The sequence below is a fragment of the Peromyscus leucopus genome, chromosome 22 (assembly GCF_004664715.2).
Source record: "Peromyscus leucopus breed LL Stock chromosome 22, UCI_PerLeu_2.1, whole genome shotgun sequence".
NCBI lineage: Eukaryota > Metazoa > Chordata > Mammalia > Rodentia > Cricetidae > Peromyscus > Peromyscus leucopus.
The window spans coordinates 27,064,689-27,078,950 of NC_051081.1; the positions used below are offsets into that span (position 1 = coordinate 27,064,689).

Here is a 14,262-nt window from a genome sequence, read left to right on the forward strand (position 1 = left end):
AAAGACCTGCCAGACTCTTCTAATATTATTTTTGTACACATGCATGTGTGCATGCACGTAACCCCTTCAACTCATCTATTTATGTAGATCCTTGTTTTTACCCTGGCTATTTTTTGCTGTTCTTGGTACCTCCCTGACTTTTCCTGATATTTCCCCTCTTCAGAGTAGATCATGCATGCGTTCTTTCCCATTCACCCCCCACTCCTTTCTTTGTTAGTACATTCTTATCCTTTCCCTAACTTCTTCTAAGCCACTGCCAACTATTACTTTTCTGTCATTGTAGCTATAAAATAAAATCTCTTTAAAGAATTAGGGATGATCAAGGCCAGCCTGGGCTACAGAGTAAGTTCCAGGACGGCCAGGGCTACACAGAGAAACCCTGTCAGGGGGTGCGGAGGGGGATTAGGGATGAGAGCCAGATGGTGGTGGCGCACGCCTTTAATCCCAGCACTTGGGAAGCAGAGGCAGGTGGATCTCTGAGTTCGAGGCCAACCTGGTCTACAGAGAAAGTTCTAGGACAGCCAGCGCTCTACACACACACACACACACACACACACACACACACACGGCTCAGTCAGTAAAGATCTTGCCACACAAGTGTGAGAACAAGCACAGCATAGCATGTAGTATTTAGTCTGATAATCAATTTTTACACATAGATAACTGATAGTATACACATATTAAATCCAATGTAGCACACAAGTTTAAATGTGGCAGATCACCACTCTCAAGAGCTGCTGGATTTTGGAGATGGCTCAGTTGGTATAAAGTGCTTATCTGCAATATTGAGGACCTGAATTCAGATCCCACTTCAGTCAGGCATGGCAATGTGCACCTGTAATCCCAGGTTGGGAGTTGAAGCAGGAGGATACACATGCATGTGCACCCATACACACACTCATGCACACACATGAACACATACATCACATGCACAATTTTTAAATTTGGGAAGCTGACATTTCTGTTGTGTGATAGGCGCTGTACTAGCCTTTCTAAATCCACTCAAATAATGGCAAACGATAGGCATAATTAACCCAAATTTCAAAACATACTCAATTATAACATTCCTATTCCTCACATTTTCTTCATTCTTAATTAGAATTTTTAGGTTAATGTCAGAAATGGTTAGAAAATAGCTATAAATAAATTTCTTGTTCAATACTTTCCACCAAATGAATTATTTTTAAAACCCGACTTCATCATGTATCATCATACCATTTCTAGTTCCCTCATATCTAAAATCTTATGACATTATTATTTATGGATTTCATGGTTTAAAGAGGATGTCATATCTCAACCATAGCTTAGGGAAATTATCCTGAGCTAGTGAGGAAGAGTGTGGTGGTTGTACATGTACGAGTGACCAGTGCCAGTCCTGCCGCAGCCTGGCTTCACCAGATGAGTTTCACACAAGTGGCCAGCCCCCAATAGCTCCAGCCTTCTTTATTTATACATCAAACACAAGCATGTTTGTCCATACCAACGAGTTTTTCCCATCCTGCAGTGTTAACCTCCATCAAAAACTAAATAGGTCAGATATGTTTTTTTCCCCCAACTTTTACATCAAAACATCTTTAAACCAAAACCAACACTTACCATTTTGCTAGCTTGGCCAAATATCGAGCCAGGTACATCCTGTCTTTACCAAACCAAAAGGTGATTGACATAGGCACACATTTTCAAGAACAACAATCCCGTTCAAAGCATATTTACAGAAATAGGGGTGATCCTGTCAGCTGATCCTGTCAGCACTGAACCAGGACAGCGCCTAGGTTCTGAATTGACAGCTGGCGTCCCCAGACAAGAAACCTGAGAAGCATCAGCTCCCAAAGAACTTTAGGGGGACATATTGGAGAAAAAAATGGGTTTCCAGGAATGATCACATCTGTCCCGTGCATGACTGACAAACTGACACTAAAACTGTCAAGAGAACCATCAATGTTAGGACAGAGGAGAGAGCATGCAGGCCACGCAGTCCCAGCAGTATTCTTCGCTGTCCCAGAGTCCACTGGTCTTTGCTGAGGGAGACTGTCCCTGTGGGCCTTGTCCTCATGGAGACCCACTGGACAAGCACTCATGTACTGGTCCAAAGCTAAGCCACACAACCCCCAACAGGCCAGTGCTTCTCATGCATATGTACTTGTCCTCACACTTCATTATATATATTTTATATATACATATACATACTTATATATGCATATATATACACACACATATATATGCATATGCATATATATCTGTAGTGGGGATTTAACCAGTGGCCTTATACATTTCAGCTGTCTACCACTAACCTATATCCCTGTCTTAACATCTGTCATTTCATTCATTATTATTATTATTATTTTTTGTTTTTTTTTGGTTTTCCGAGACAGGATTTCTCTGTGTAGTTTTGGTGCCTGTCCTGGATATCGCTCTGTAGACCAGGCTGGCCTCGAACTCACAGAGATCCGCCTGCCTCCGTCTCCCGAGTGCTGTGATTAAAGGCGTGCGCCACCACTGCCTGGCCTTTCTTATTTTTTTTTAACTTAACTTTTTTAGAGACGATTGTTCACTTTGTAGCTCAGGCTGACCTCGAATTCACTATGTAGCCCAGGCTGGCCTCAAACTTCAACAATCCTCCTGCCGTAGCCCTTGTATGCTTGGATGACAGGCATACTCCACCATGACTCCCTCTTCCCCTTTACTTTCAATCCTATTCAAGAAATCCGTTGTGGTTTTTTTTTATAACTTTGATTAATGATTTGGTCATTAAATCTCTTCCTTCTTTCTAATTCATTTCTAATTACACAGAGAAATGCCTCTCTTGTCTCATTTGAGAAACCAAATAGCGGCTTTATTCTTGTCTAATGAGTGTAAAGTAATGTCAGAGGAGAAAAGAAAGTTGAGTTAAATGTCTTGTTGTAAACTAATCAATTATAATGAAATTTACATTAATATTTTTGGAAAATTCCTCTAATCCACTACCCAGAAAAAGAAAATCTATGTTGATATTTGTGTGTAATTTCCTCATATTATAATAACTGTATGGCGGATGTCTTAGCTTGTTACCTTCTATATTTATTTTATAAGCATTCTCCTGTATTATTACTCTAATAATATGGGAAAGATTTAGTGATTTCTTTTTTAACCTCTGGGCCTTGCACATACTGGCCAAGTTGTCTGCCACTGAGCTCCAGCAGTCTTTGTTTGCGTATGTATGTGCGTATAGTGTGCAGAGGTACCTGTGTGCTTGTTTGCATGTGTGTGTGCACATGTGTGTCCATGCATATGGAGATCTAAGGTTGATGTGGAGTGTCCTTCTTGCTCACTCTGCCCCTTCTGCAGCAGGGTCTCTGAGGCTGAAGCGGGTTTCAAGGCCAGGTCTTCCTGGTCTGGCCAGTTCATCTGGTTAGTCTGGCTAGCTCCAGGGATTCCCTGGGTCTGATCTGATGCTGGGATTACAGGCAGGCCACCAAGCCCACCTGGCTTTTTATGTGGCTTCTGGGAATCTGAGCTTCCTTCCCATGGCAAACACCTCACCTGATGAGCCATCCCTCAGCTCCCCAGCAGGTTTTGATGCCACTTAGAGTCAGTGTACCATTACATGCAGCGATTACCCTCTAATTAAGTACTTCGTTTGCTGTTTTTACATCTTAAGGAATAGTGTTACATTTGACTTTATATACTCTTTGCCATAGATTTCCTAATCTTTTTTTAAATTTTTTTTATTTTTATTTATTTATTTATTTTTTGGAGCTGAGGACCAAACCCAGGGCCTTATGCTTGCTAGGCAAGCGCTCTACCACTGAGCTAAATCCCTAACCCTCTAATCTTTTTTTTTTTTTTTTTTAAAAAACTGACTTAAATTTTGCTTCAGATTGCTGAATTTTATAGTAAGCGATGAGTTTTGTTTGTTGTTTTTTTCTGTTGGTTTTTTTTTTTAAAGCTTGAGGACAATTTTATTGAAGTTTAAAAGAAGCAGCTGGGTGGTGGTGGCGGCGGCGGCAGCGGTGGTGGCGCACGCCTTTAATCCCAGCACTTGGGAGGCAGAGGCAGGTGGATTTCTGAGTTTGAAGCCAGCCTGCTCTGCAGAGTGAGATCCAGGACAGCCAGTACTACATGGAGAAACCCTGTCTAGGAAAATGAAAGAAGGAAGGAAGGAAGAAAGGAAGGAAGGAAGGAAGGAAGGAAGGAAAATAAAAGTTAAAAAGGATGAGAATGGAGGAGAGAAGAAGAAAAAAAAAGTAAAAGAAAAAAGACACGTCTTAAACCAGTAAAGCCAACACAGAGGTCAGCCACAAGGCAGAGGCAACCACATGTTGGGGCGGGGCTTCGGGGAGAGAGTGAAGCTCAAAATATTAGGGCAAGCATGCTTAGAAAAGAGATAAAGGAAAGAAAAAGTTATGCTTTTCTGAGTCATTCAGAAAACAGGCAGACTTCCAAAGCTGCATAGCTACGCTCTGAGAGATTGGGTAGGGGTCACATTCTAAGGGGAAACCTCAAAAGAGGGCTTGATCCTTTGAAAACAATTTAGAAATCCCACTAATACTGAGATGAAGTGCCCTCTGAGTTCTCATTGGACATCCTCGCGAAATCTCTTCCCTTGGTGACCAGTTCCTTACTGTGATCTTCAAGGCTCTGTCTAACCCAGCCTGCGATTTGACGTCCCCGTTATTCCTGCTGGTGTTCTGTGGCCATAGCGTCCGCACTTGTCAGATAAAGATAACATTACCATTTTTCTCAGAGGGACAGGCGAAGGCTGGAATCCATGCCTCTGAAATGTATTGCCATTGCTGAGTAAATGCTGTGTAAATAGTAGCTATAAAATTACTATCATCTCAGACTGTGTGTGTTTATCACATTGGTACATGTCACCTACATTATTTACTTTTTCTTCCTCAAAGTGTCTAAACTTCTTGCTCAACAAAAACTGGAAAAACCATTCCTCCCTCTTCTAGTTGAATTTCGTTTGTCTTTTATCCCTTCCTGCTTGGTACTGGGACTTCTTTCGTGTTTCCATACTGGTTAGATCTTATACAAATATGGCAGTGTTAATTTGGTTATTGTCTTATACTAAGAACTATATTTAAACTGCTTCCACCCCCGCCCCCGCGGTGAGTTTGTGTGTATTGAATGCAAATGGAGTTTGGAAACCGTCAGCGACTTGGCATGTTCCATGTTACAAGCTCCCATAAAAGTCTGTGTGAACTGGTTCAAACTGCTTCTGCCCTCCAGCTCCCGGTGCTTCACATCCTGCTGCTGAGGGGAAATCTGGGAAAGGAGATAGCCTAGATAATGGTAGAACTTTCCATCCCAGAGACCAACTGCAACTTCTGCAACTGACGCATAGTGAACAGCATCCGTGTGGAGAGTTCAGAGTGAAGGGAGCAATCCGGCACATGCAAATTTGGTCCAGTCCTATTGCGAGAAATCTAAGAAAAGCAAGAAATGTCAAAAATTAAAGCAAAAAAACGTGAAGCTGGAAGCTCCAGGTTCATTCATTCTTTTTTTGTTTGTTTTTACTTTGTTTTCTGGCACTAAGCCCTGACTTCTCTCTCTTACATATTCATACAAAACAATGTACAAAAGAAAAAATGTGCTGTGTTTGCATTCTTTTGAGGATTGACTTACTGTGATTTGGAGGAACACTGTGTGTCGGAAGAATACTGTGTGGGCGTTGGAAGGGTGATGCTGTTCTGAGTAACTCATGCCCAAGTGAAGGTTGAGTGTTTTCTGCTGAGAGTAGCTGTACCTGGAAAGGAGTGCATCCCAGTCGTATAGTCACATGCACACAACACATACATGAACGCACACCATACGCGCATGCGCACACAACACGCATGCACACTATGCACACACACTCACTTTGAGAAGAGCTTCTGCTCATTGCAAGTTTGTTTTTGTTTTTGTTTCTAGTTTTTGTTTTTCGAGACAGGGTTTCTCAGTGTAGTTTTGGTGCCTGTCTTGGATCTCGCTCTGTAGACCAGGCTGGCCTCGAACTCACAGAGATCCGCCTGCCTCTGCCTCCTGAGTACTGGGATTAAAGGTGAGCACCACCACAGCCTAGCTCATTGCAAGTTTTTAAATGAGAAGTGGTATCAAGCAAAGTCGGGGGTTGAGGAGGGAAGAGGAAAATGTGATGAGGGACTGGAGAGATGGCTTAGCTGGTTTGAGCACTTGCTCTTCTAGAGGACCTGGCTGTGGTTCCCAGCACCCACATGGTGGTTCATAATCCTCTATAACTGCAGTTCCAGGGAATCTGATGCTTTCTTCTGGCCTCTATGGACACGCATGTGTTGAATGCAGGCAAAACATTCATATACAGAAGATACAAATAAACATATATATGTGTGTGTATATATATACATATTGTATGCATACATATATGTTATATATATATGATTATGATCAAGACCTAATCTGTTTGCTGAAGTGAATTCTGAGGTTGAGCACCATGACTATTCTAAGAGAAGGCTTGCTACAGCTTCAGAACTGTGTAATCACTTTAGGCTGCTCTGTGTTCAATGTTTATATGGATTGAGGTAATCTTGCTGTAGCCTTGAAGTGTTTATTTCTCTACTTATCAGCCATCACAAAACTAAAATTAATTTTAACTTATTAATGAATTCTAAAAAAAATAATGAATTCTTAAAAGAGATGAAATCTTATTCTGAGAAGAGATCTTTTTTATCACAAAGTATCAAACACTGACCAGTAAAATAAAAATAGATAATGTGTTTGCTTTGTTATCCAAGATTCAAAAGGATCACTCCTATAATATACTGCTAACTCTCACTTGTCTCTATTTTAATTACTCCTTTTATAGGTTATCTAAAACATTTGAAATGAAATTTACAGTTAAACTTAAGTAAAATGAATTTAGTTTAATTTTAAATTGTTTTTAATTACACATGTGTGTGCCTGTGCAGGTGAGTGCAAATGCCCACTGAGGCCAGGGTGGTGTCTCCCCCTGGACCTCTAGTTACAGATGGATGTGAGATTCCTGATGTGGGTTCTGGGAATCAAACTGGGGTCCTCTGGAAGAGCGGTATGTGTTCTTCACTGCTGAACCATCTTTCTGGCCCCAAATGGTAATTTTAAAACTAAAGTAAGTCAACTTTCTAACTTAAAATTTGCCCCCAAAATAATAGTCACTGGGGGTTGGGGATTTAGCTCTAGAGCACTTGCCTAGCAAGCACAAGGTCCTGGGTTCGGTTCTCAGCTCTGAAAAAAAAAAAGTCACTGCAGTAATAACTAATAAAGGCTATTTCCCTATCCTATCACGAATTTGGGATGGGATTTAATTCTTGGGCTCCAGGGGAATTTTCAGATGCTAGAACTCCTTCATTCTCAGTGTCTACTGGGTGTTTCCACAACTCAGTCACTAGCAAACTGCAGGTCTAGGCATCGCATGTGGGGAGTCCACGGGAAGCTGGGTGCGGGAACAAGCTCCCTGACAAAGGACAGTGGGCAGGAAGGAGAGGGGACAGAGATGGACAGGATAGATGGTAGCAGAGGTGAACAAACAATGGCTTATTGCAAGTTCCTGTTCTCCAACGTGATTTTTGTCCTCTCGGAGGCTTCTTTCCACCCAGGCAATTTCCTTTTTTCTGCCCAGAACTCTGAAAGAGCCATCAAGTTCAATTTGAAGCCTTTCTGAGAAACCTGAATAACTGGTCATTTTGCACAGCTTGGGAAAAACAGCCACTCATTTTTAATGAAAAACAGAAAAAAAAAAAAAAAAGATCAGATGAGTTGTCATTTTACAGAAATGTAATGATCCTACAAAGCATACATGGATAACCCAAACGTAACAAACGCTTCTACCCTCTAAGTACCCTGTTAGCAGTTCCCATTTTCACCTTAAGCTGCTTATATTGACACATGAGTCAACACCTGCACAGTTGCTCTGTGTGCTCGGAAAAGAGACTATTTTTCATGTTAGGCTTTATTGTAAAATGAAAATATCGGGAAGCCAACACCACTATGAGTTTTGTTGGAGGCTTAGGGGTTAGCTTAAAGCATTAGTCTTGTTGGTTTTAGGATTATTTTAACTCTAGGAATGCAAAAGGGAAACAAATAATTATGAGGGCCCTGGCATTTACCAGGACCTTAAGTGTGTGGTGTGTGTGTGTGTGTGTGTGTGTGTGTGTGTGTGTGTGTGTGTGTGTAAATTTCAGTTAGTCTTGTGAACTGTATTATAAAAATAGCTATGATTATTCAGTATATGCCATATGGTAGGTACTATGTTAAAGGTCTAAATTCATTCTCCTATATAACTTCAGTTATTCTGTAAGACAAATGTTATGCTTTAATAAAAATGAGAGAATTGGATCAGTGAGAAAGCTCAGCGGGTAGAAAGAGGCACTACTTGCCAAGTATGACACACATCCTGAGTTCCACCCCTGAGACCCACATGCTGAAAGAAGAGAATCTACTCCATAAGTTATGCTCTGACCTCCAGACGTGAGCAGCAAGTGTGTGTGTGCATACACAAAACACATACACACACATACACTCACTCATACGCACATACCCACACACAGTTTCAGAATCTAACTCATATAGGAGGGAAGTATGGGATCCATGGGCCTTACATTAAAGCAAAAGAACCTTAAAATTTGTTTAAATATAGTTTTTTTTTTGTTAAACTACCAACAAAATACCATCACATGCAGATCTTTTAAGTGAATGTAAGTTTCATAATACCCTCTTTCTACTACTCCTAATATTTTGACTTATTCAATGTTATTTCTATGATATGGACCATCAACACCATTTTGATCGTAAATACATACTCAAAAGCAAAGAAGTTATTGAATAATGAAGTTAAATTTGAATTAAAATAATGTTTCAGTATGTATTCATAGTAGTCCAGGATATCTCTATTTTGGGGAAGCATATGTTTGTGTGTGTGTGTGTGTGTGGTGTGTGTGTGTGTGCAATTGTGTGAAATTTACAAGTATTTCTTGATTAATCCCCACCTTCATTTTATTTTAGTCTTTTATTTATTTATTTATTTATTTATTTATTTATTTACTTATTTACTTATTTACTTATTTATTGAGACAGGAGTTTTTTACTGAACCTAGAATTCATCATTTTGGCAACGAACACCATGGATTCACCAGTCTCCACCTCCACATTTCCCACCCTCTCCCAGTACCGGGGTTGTAGGTGGCTGTCTACACCTGGTTTTTCTGTGGGTGCTATGGACCCAAACTCATTTCCTCACATTTACATGGCAAGCACTTTACTGATGGAACTGTCCTCCCTGCCTTACTGCCCATACATTTAATTGTAAGTTTTAGTCTTCTATGAATCAATTTAAAGCAACCGTCTTGTCTGAAAAGTCTTCTGTTATGGGGGGGGGGAAACCAGATTCTTGACATTTAAATTTATAAAATTACTTTAATCCCTCAGATGAAAAAAAAATCTTGTTTCCTTGGTTCTCTGACATATATAATAAGAGAGGAGTCAACCTGTTTTTAATTTAATTAATTAATTAATTAATTAATTAATTGATTGATTCAGGGTTTCTCCAGGTAGCCCTGGCTGTCCTTGAACTCACTCTGTAGACCAGGCTGGTCTCTGCCTCAGGAGTGTACCAATGTAAGTCCCCATTAAACTTTTTATTTTAAAGGTCACTGAACTAGCAGGCAGGATTCTGGGTGCTAGTTTGGGCAGTAATCAGTCACTCAAGGTCTCATTGAGGACAGTCTCAAGTTCTTGAGCTGTGAATGAGAGGATCGGGCTGGATCTCAAAGGACATTTAAGAGCTAAAATAATTTATGACAGAAGGAATTTGGCCGGGCCTGGATCAACTTTTTATGATAATAAAGAATGAATTCACAAAGCAGAAACATTCAGTAACCGAGAGAAGAGGGCTGGCCATTGCTATTTGCAACCAGAGCAGTACAATGTATTTCCTGTCCTTTTCACTGGTCTCCATGGGAAGACCGGGGAGCAGAGAGAGGACAAGGACAGGATGTCCTTCCCTTGCAAAGTCACTCACCAGCTTATATCTTTACCATTTTACCACCCCCATGCCCATCGGAACAAAACAAGATCACAAACTTCTTGTTAGAGTGGCAATGAAATAATTACTTAATATCATTTTCACTTCTTAGATGTTCTTCAGACATCTTCCTTTCTCCCGTCAGAGTAGTGTAAATTTTTAGTGATAATAGTTATCAGGGAGCTCAGAGTGACTGGCAAGTCACTTAGAAGGAAAAGGTTTTGGTGTGCCTTTGGTGCTAAAGTTCAATTGCCCAAGAAATTGGGAAAGCGACAAGTGAAAAGGGAGAGGTTTCTGGGTATTCAGGAGAACAGTGGAGCAAAAAGGGACTTTGTTCCTGCCGAGTGTAGCCGTTAGGGCTCTGTGACTCTCCATGTATGTCAATCTCCTTTTGATGACAAGAACTGTGACATCTATCTTTAATATTCCCGGCACGGAATCCAACTGACAATAAAATACTTGTTCAAGTGAACCGAGTGAAAACTAACTGTGCGGCAAGGACGGGGAGAATGAGATTTGAACAAGCAGCACTTGTTACTGGAGATCTAAAACTTTCACGGGATTTACCGAAGGATTACTACAGAGAAAGGGGGGCTTCCATGCCAGTATTTCAGATTAAAGTGTTAAAAAGTAAAATTTGGAAGAAGCCCTCCAAAACTGCAAATGTCGAATCTCAGCGGAGAGACAAGAGCACCAGAGAGCCTCCTAAACGAAAACCGATCTGTCAACAAGATCGAGCCCCTCGGGGAAAGGAGGGCAGGCGCGATCGTGACCGGGGGTCCAGGGGTGTCCGGGCTCCGATGAACCCCAAAATAAATGGGCGGCGGGGGCGCGGCCCGACCGGACGGCTTGCTTTGAGCCTATTTCTTAACAAAACGACCAGGAAGCCCTAAAATGTGTGCAGCTGGGGCTGGTACTCGGCGTGATAACTTCCGCGTGTGAGTATGCAACAGGGAGCGCCACCCGCGAACTTCCGCGTGAAGGAGAGCCTGCAGCGGCGGCCCGGCCCCAAAGGCATCGCCCCGCCGCACCGCGGGAGAGGAAACCCGCGCAGCCCCGAGGGGAGGGCGTGGCGCGCGGGGAAGGGGCGTGGCTCCAGCCCCGCCTCGGAGAGGCGCAGCCCCACAGGCGGCTGGATTCGCCACGCCCCGGGACTACATTTCCCGGCAAGCCCCGCGGGCCGCAGTTGACCCACTTCCCGGCCCGTCACGGGCTCGCCCGGCCCCCGCGCCCAGGCGGCTGCTCCCTGCTGACTGGGGTGTGGGCGGGGAGCGGCGGAGGGCGGAGGCAGAGCTGGCCGCCGCAGTTTGCCGCCGCTGCTGGGCGCCTAGGCAGAGCTCCCCGGGGTTCGTGCGGACGCCATGGACGAGCAGGCGGGTCCCGGCGTCTTCTTCAGCAACAACCACCCGGGCGCTGGCGGTGCTAAGGGGCTCGGGCCTCTGGCGGAGGCTGCAGCGGCCGGAGACGGGGCGGCCCGAGCTCAGTACAGCCTCCCCGGGATCTTGCACTTCCTGCAGCACGAATGGGCCCGCTTCGAGGTGGAGAGAGCCCAGTGGGAGGTGGAGCGGGCGGAGCTGCAGGTAAAGACCCTCCCGGCCTGGCCATCTTCATCCCGCCTCTTCTCTCTCTTCCGCCCCGCCCCGGACCCGTCGCCCCTTCCCCCAGCCCGCTCGCGTCCCCTCCCCCTTGCCTCGCGCCCATCACTTCCAGAATCTCATCCCCTTTCCTCCAGTCACCTTTGGCTTTTGCTGACCCCATTTCCTAGACCCTGTTTCCTACTCCCTCTCCTGATGCATTTCCCCTCCCGGAGCCTTTTCATCGGCAGTTTCCCACTCTTCACTCCCGTGTTCCTTTCAACTGTTTGCCATGCCACATCATGGGTTGTCCCTTTCGGGTTAGTGATTGGGTTGACAGTAGTTTGGAGAGACTCTGAGCAGGTCATCCTGGCTCAGCCGTGATGCACCCTAGGTCTAGAGACCTTCCCCGCAAAAGGTTTTGGCAGGGGACTGCTCTCTCTGCAAGGAAGGTGACCAGAGAAGACGACACAAGTTGTATCAGTGAGGCCCTGGCTCTCTGCGAAAAGCTGGCGTGGGGCTAGAGTGTTACTAACAGTATCAGCTCCAGTTTTCTGTCTGAAAATGTTTCTTCACCGCCTTTCTGCCCCCTTTGTCTGGTCTCGCATTTTGTTTAGATAACGTAGGTTTTCGGTGAAGGAAGGAACTACTGGGAGTCGGATGAGTCTGAAATGGTACCTAGTCACAGGATCTTAAAACTTCCCAAGAGTTGATTCTCTGCTCAGTGTTTTGCAAGATTGACATGCATGTACTTTAAAAGGAACTAAAGGGGCTTCGTTCGGTGTTACGTTGCCTGCTTGCATAATCTCCAAGATAAAGCCTATCTAACAGAGGGGAGCTCTTGTGGGCCAGAGAAGAATGAAAGGTTAATACTTCACTGGCCATTCTGAGTTGTTAAATAGGTTTCCAGTGGCTGTTCATAAAACTTGTAAAACACGCACACACACACACTCATTTCCAAAGGAACTCAAAGAGCTGTGAGTGGTTGTGCCTCTCTGTTTTATGGGCTAATCCCGTATGGTTATGAAATTTGAGTGCAAGGTTAAGTTTGGGAAGCACTTGAAGTGTGTTACTTTTTTGGTACCCCCCCCCCATACCTCTTTTGGCACAAGAAACAGAGAAAGAGAACTCTGCTTCTGCACACTGCTTTGGTGAGGTTCAGGCCCCTCACCTTTGGTGAGGAAGGAGCGAACAGGCAAGGTTATAGTAAATAGGTCTATATTAAAGGCTGTGCTAGCTTTGTGACCTTGAGGAAATCCTATGACCTCTCTGGGCTTCGGTCTTATCATTTACGTACCCAGCACACGCTTGTGGCCCACCGACTCCAGATGAACATACACACTCCAGATGAACCAAACTGAAAGGCTGCTGCCTCGTGGGCTTCTTTTTAGTCCGAAGGCTAACAGTCAGCGAATACAGCTGTCTGATCTGGCCTGGAGTTACCTCTGTGAGGCAAAAGAAGAATACAGAGTGTGGAAGGGCGCTATTTTAGCTAGCATAGCTTCTGGGAGGTAGGTGTGGGCAATTGAGTAAAGTGAGGGATTGATTAGCCTGTGTGATTTCTTCAGTTTCTACAGTTACGTTCGGGGACTTTTTCACCCCTTACTGTTAAGTTGCCACTCTGCTATTTGTAAGTTTTCTGGTGATGACTGGTCTTGTACCCAACCAAATGAGAGAGTACACACAGAGAAATCGAATGCTTAGACATTTACCTCTGCTGGCAGTGCGTTCTGTAGGTGAGCTTATGGAGTTCAGGTTCAAGGCTCTACTGAAGGCAGGTCTAACCAATCCAAGGTTGCTAGCAATGCTTTTTGTATCTGCTCAGATTTTAGTATATTTTCTAGTTTACGGAATGTAAAACAAATAACAGTAATATTATTAAAAACAAGCAGTGAAACTGTGTTTACCTTGCTGTGTGTGTGGGAACTTGGGGACTTCCAGACCTTCTTACCTTTGTTCATTCTGTTCTCTCTGATGCTGAAATTTTACAGTTCATCTCTAAATTTAATCACTCTTTAATTTTTGTGCACATATCCAAATTCACTTCAGGTAAGTTTCCTGTTCTTGCTTATATTAAGAACATGATTTTTTTTATAGCATCTTTTGATTTATGCTACGATAAAATGAAATGTTCCAGATAAAGTTAAAAAAAAATCATAAAATAAGCGGGGCAGTGGTGGCTTGAACCCCACCACTCAGGAGACAGAGGCAGGCAGATCTCTGTGAATTCGAGGCCAGCATGGTCTACAGAGCAAGTTCCAGACAGCCAGAGCTACAGAGAAACCCTGTCTCGAAAAACCAAAAGTAAATAAATAAAAAATTAAAAATAGAATGTTTTCTAAACATAATAAGTATTATTATTATTATTGTTGGATGGTTTGTAATAATGCATAGTCTTTGTGCCATTTATTAACAGAATTAAAAATTAAAAAAAAAATACTTGCTGGGTGGTGATGGCACACGCCTTTAATCCTAGCACTCGGGAGGCAGAACCAGGCGGATCTCTGTGAGTTCGAGGCCAGCCTGGTCTACAGAGCGAGATCCAGGACAGGCACCAAAACTACACAGAGAAACCCTGTCTTGAAAAACCAAAACAAACAAACAAAAAAACCCCAACATACTTTAGATCACCATTAAATTTGGTTTTCCCTTTATGTGCCATTGGGCTTTTTCTAGAAAAAACAGTATGGA

The 14,262-nt window shown here is 43.3% G+C and overlaps 1 protein-coding gene across 2 annotated transcripts in view; it reads left to right on the plus strand.

The window, feature by feature from the left end:
- Positions 1-11,244: 11,244 nt before the first annotated feature.
- The window catches only part of Strn (striatin), an 84,914-nt gene continuing 81,896 nt past the window's right edge, over positions 11,245-14,262 (plus strand). The window contains exon 1 of one of the 2 annotated variants that reach the window (XM_028873333.2): positions 11,245-11,577. In XM_028873333.2, coding sequence (XP_028729166.1) covers positions 11,359-11,577 — 219 coding nt within the window. In that variant the 5' untranslated portion in view covers positions 11,245-11,358. The remainder of the gene's footprint in view (positions 11,578-14,262) is intronic. The other variant, XM_028873341.2, reaches the window with a different exon arrangement.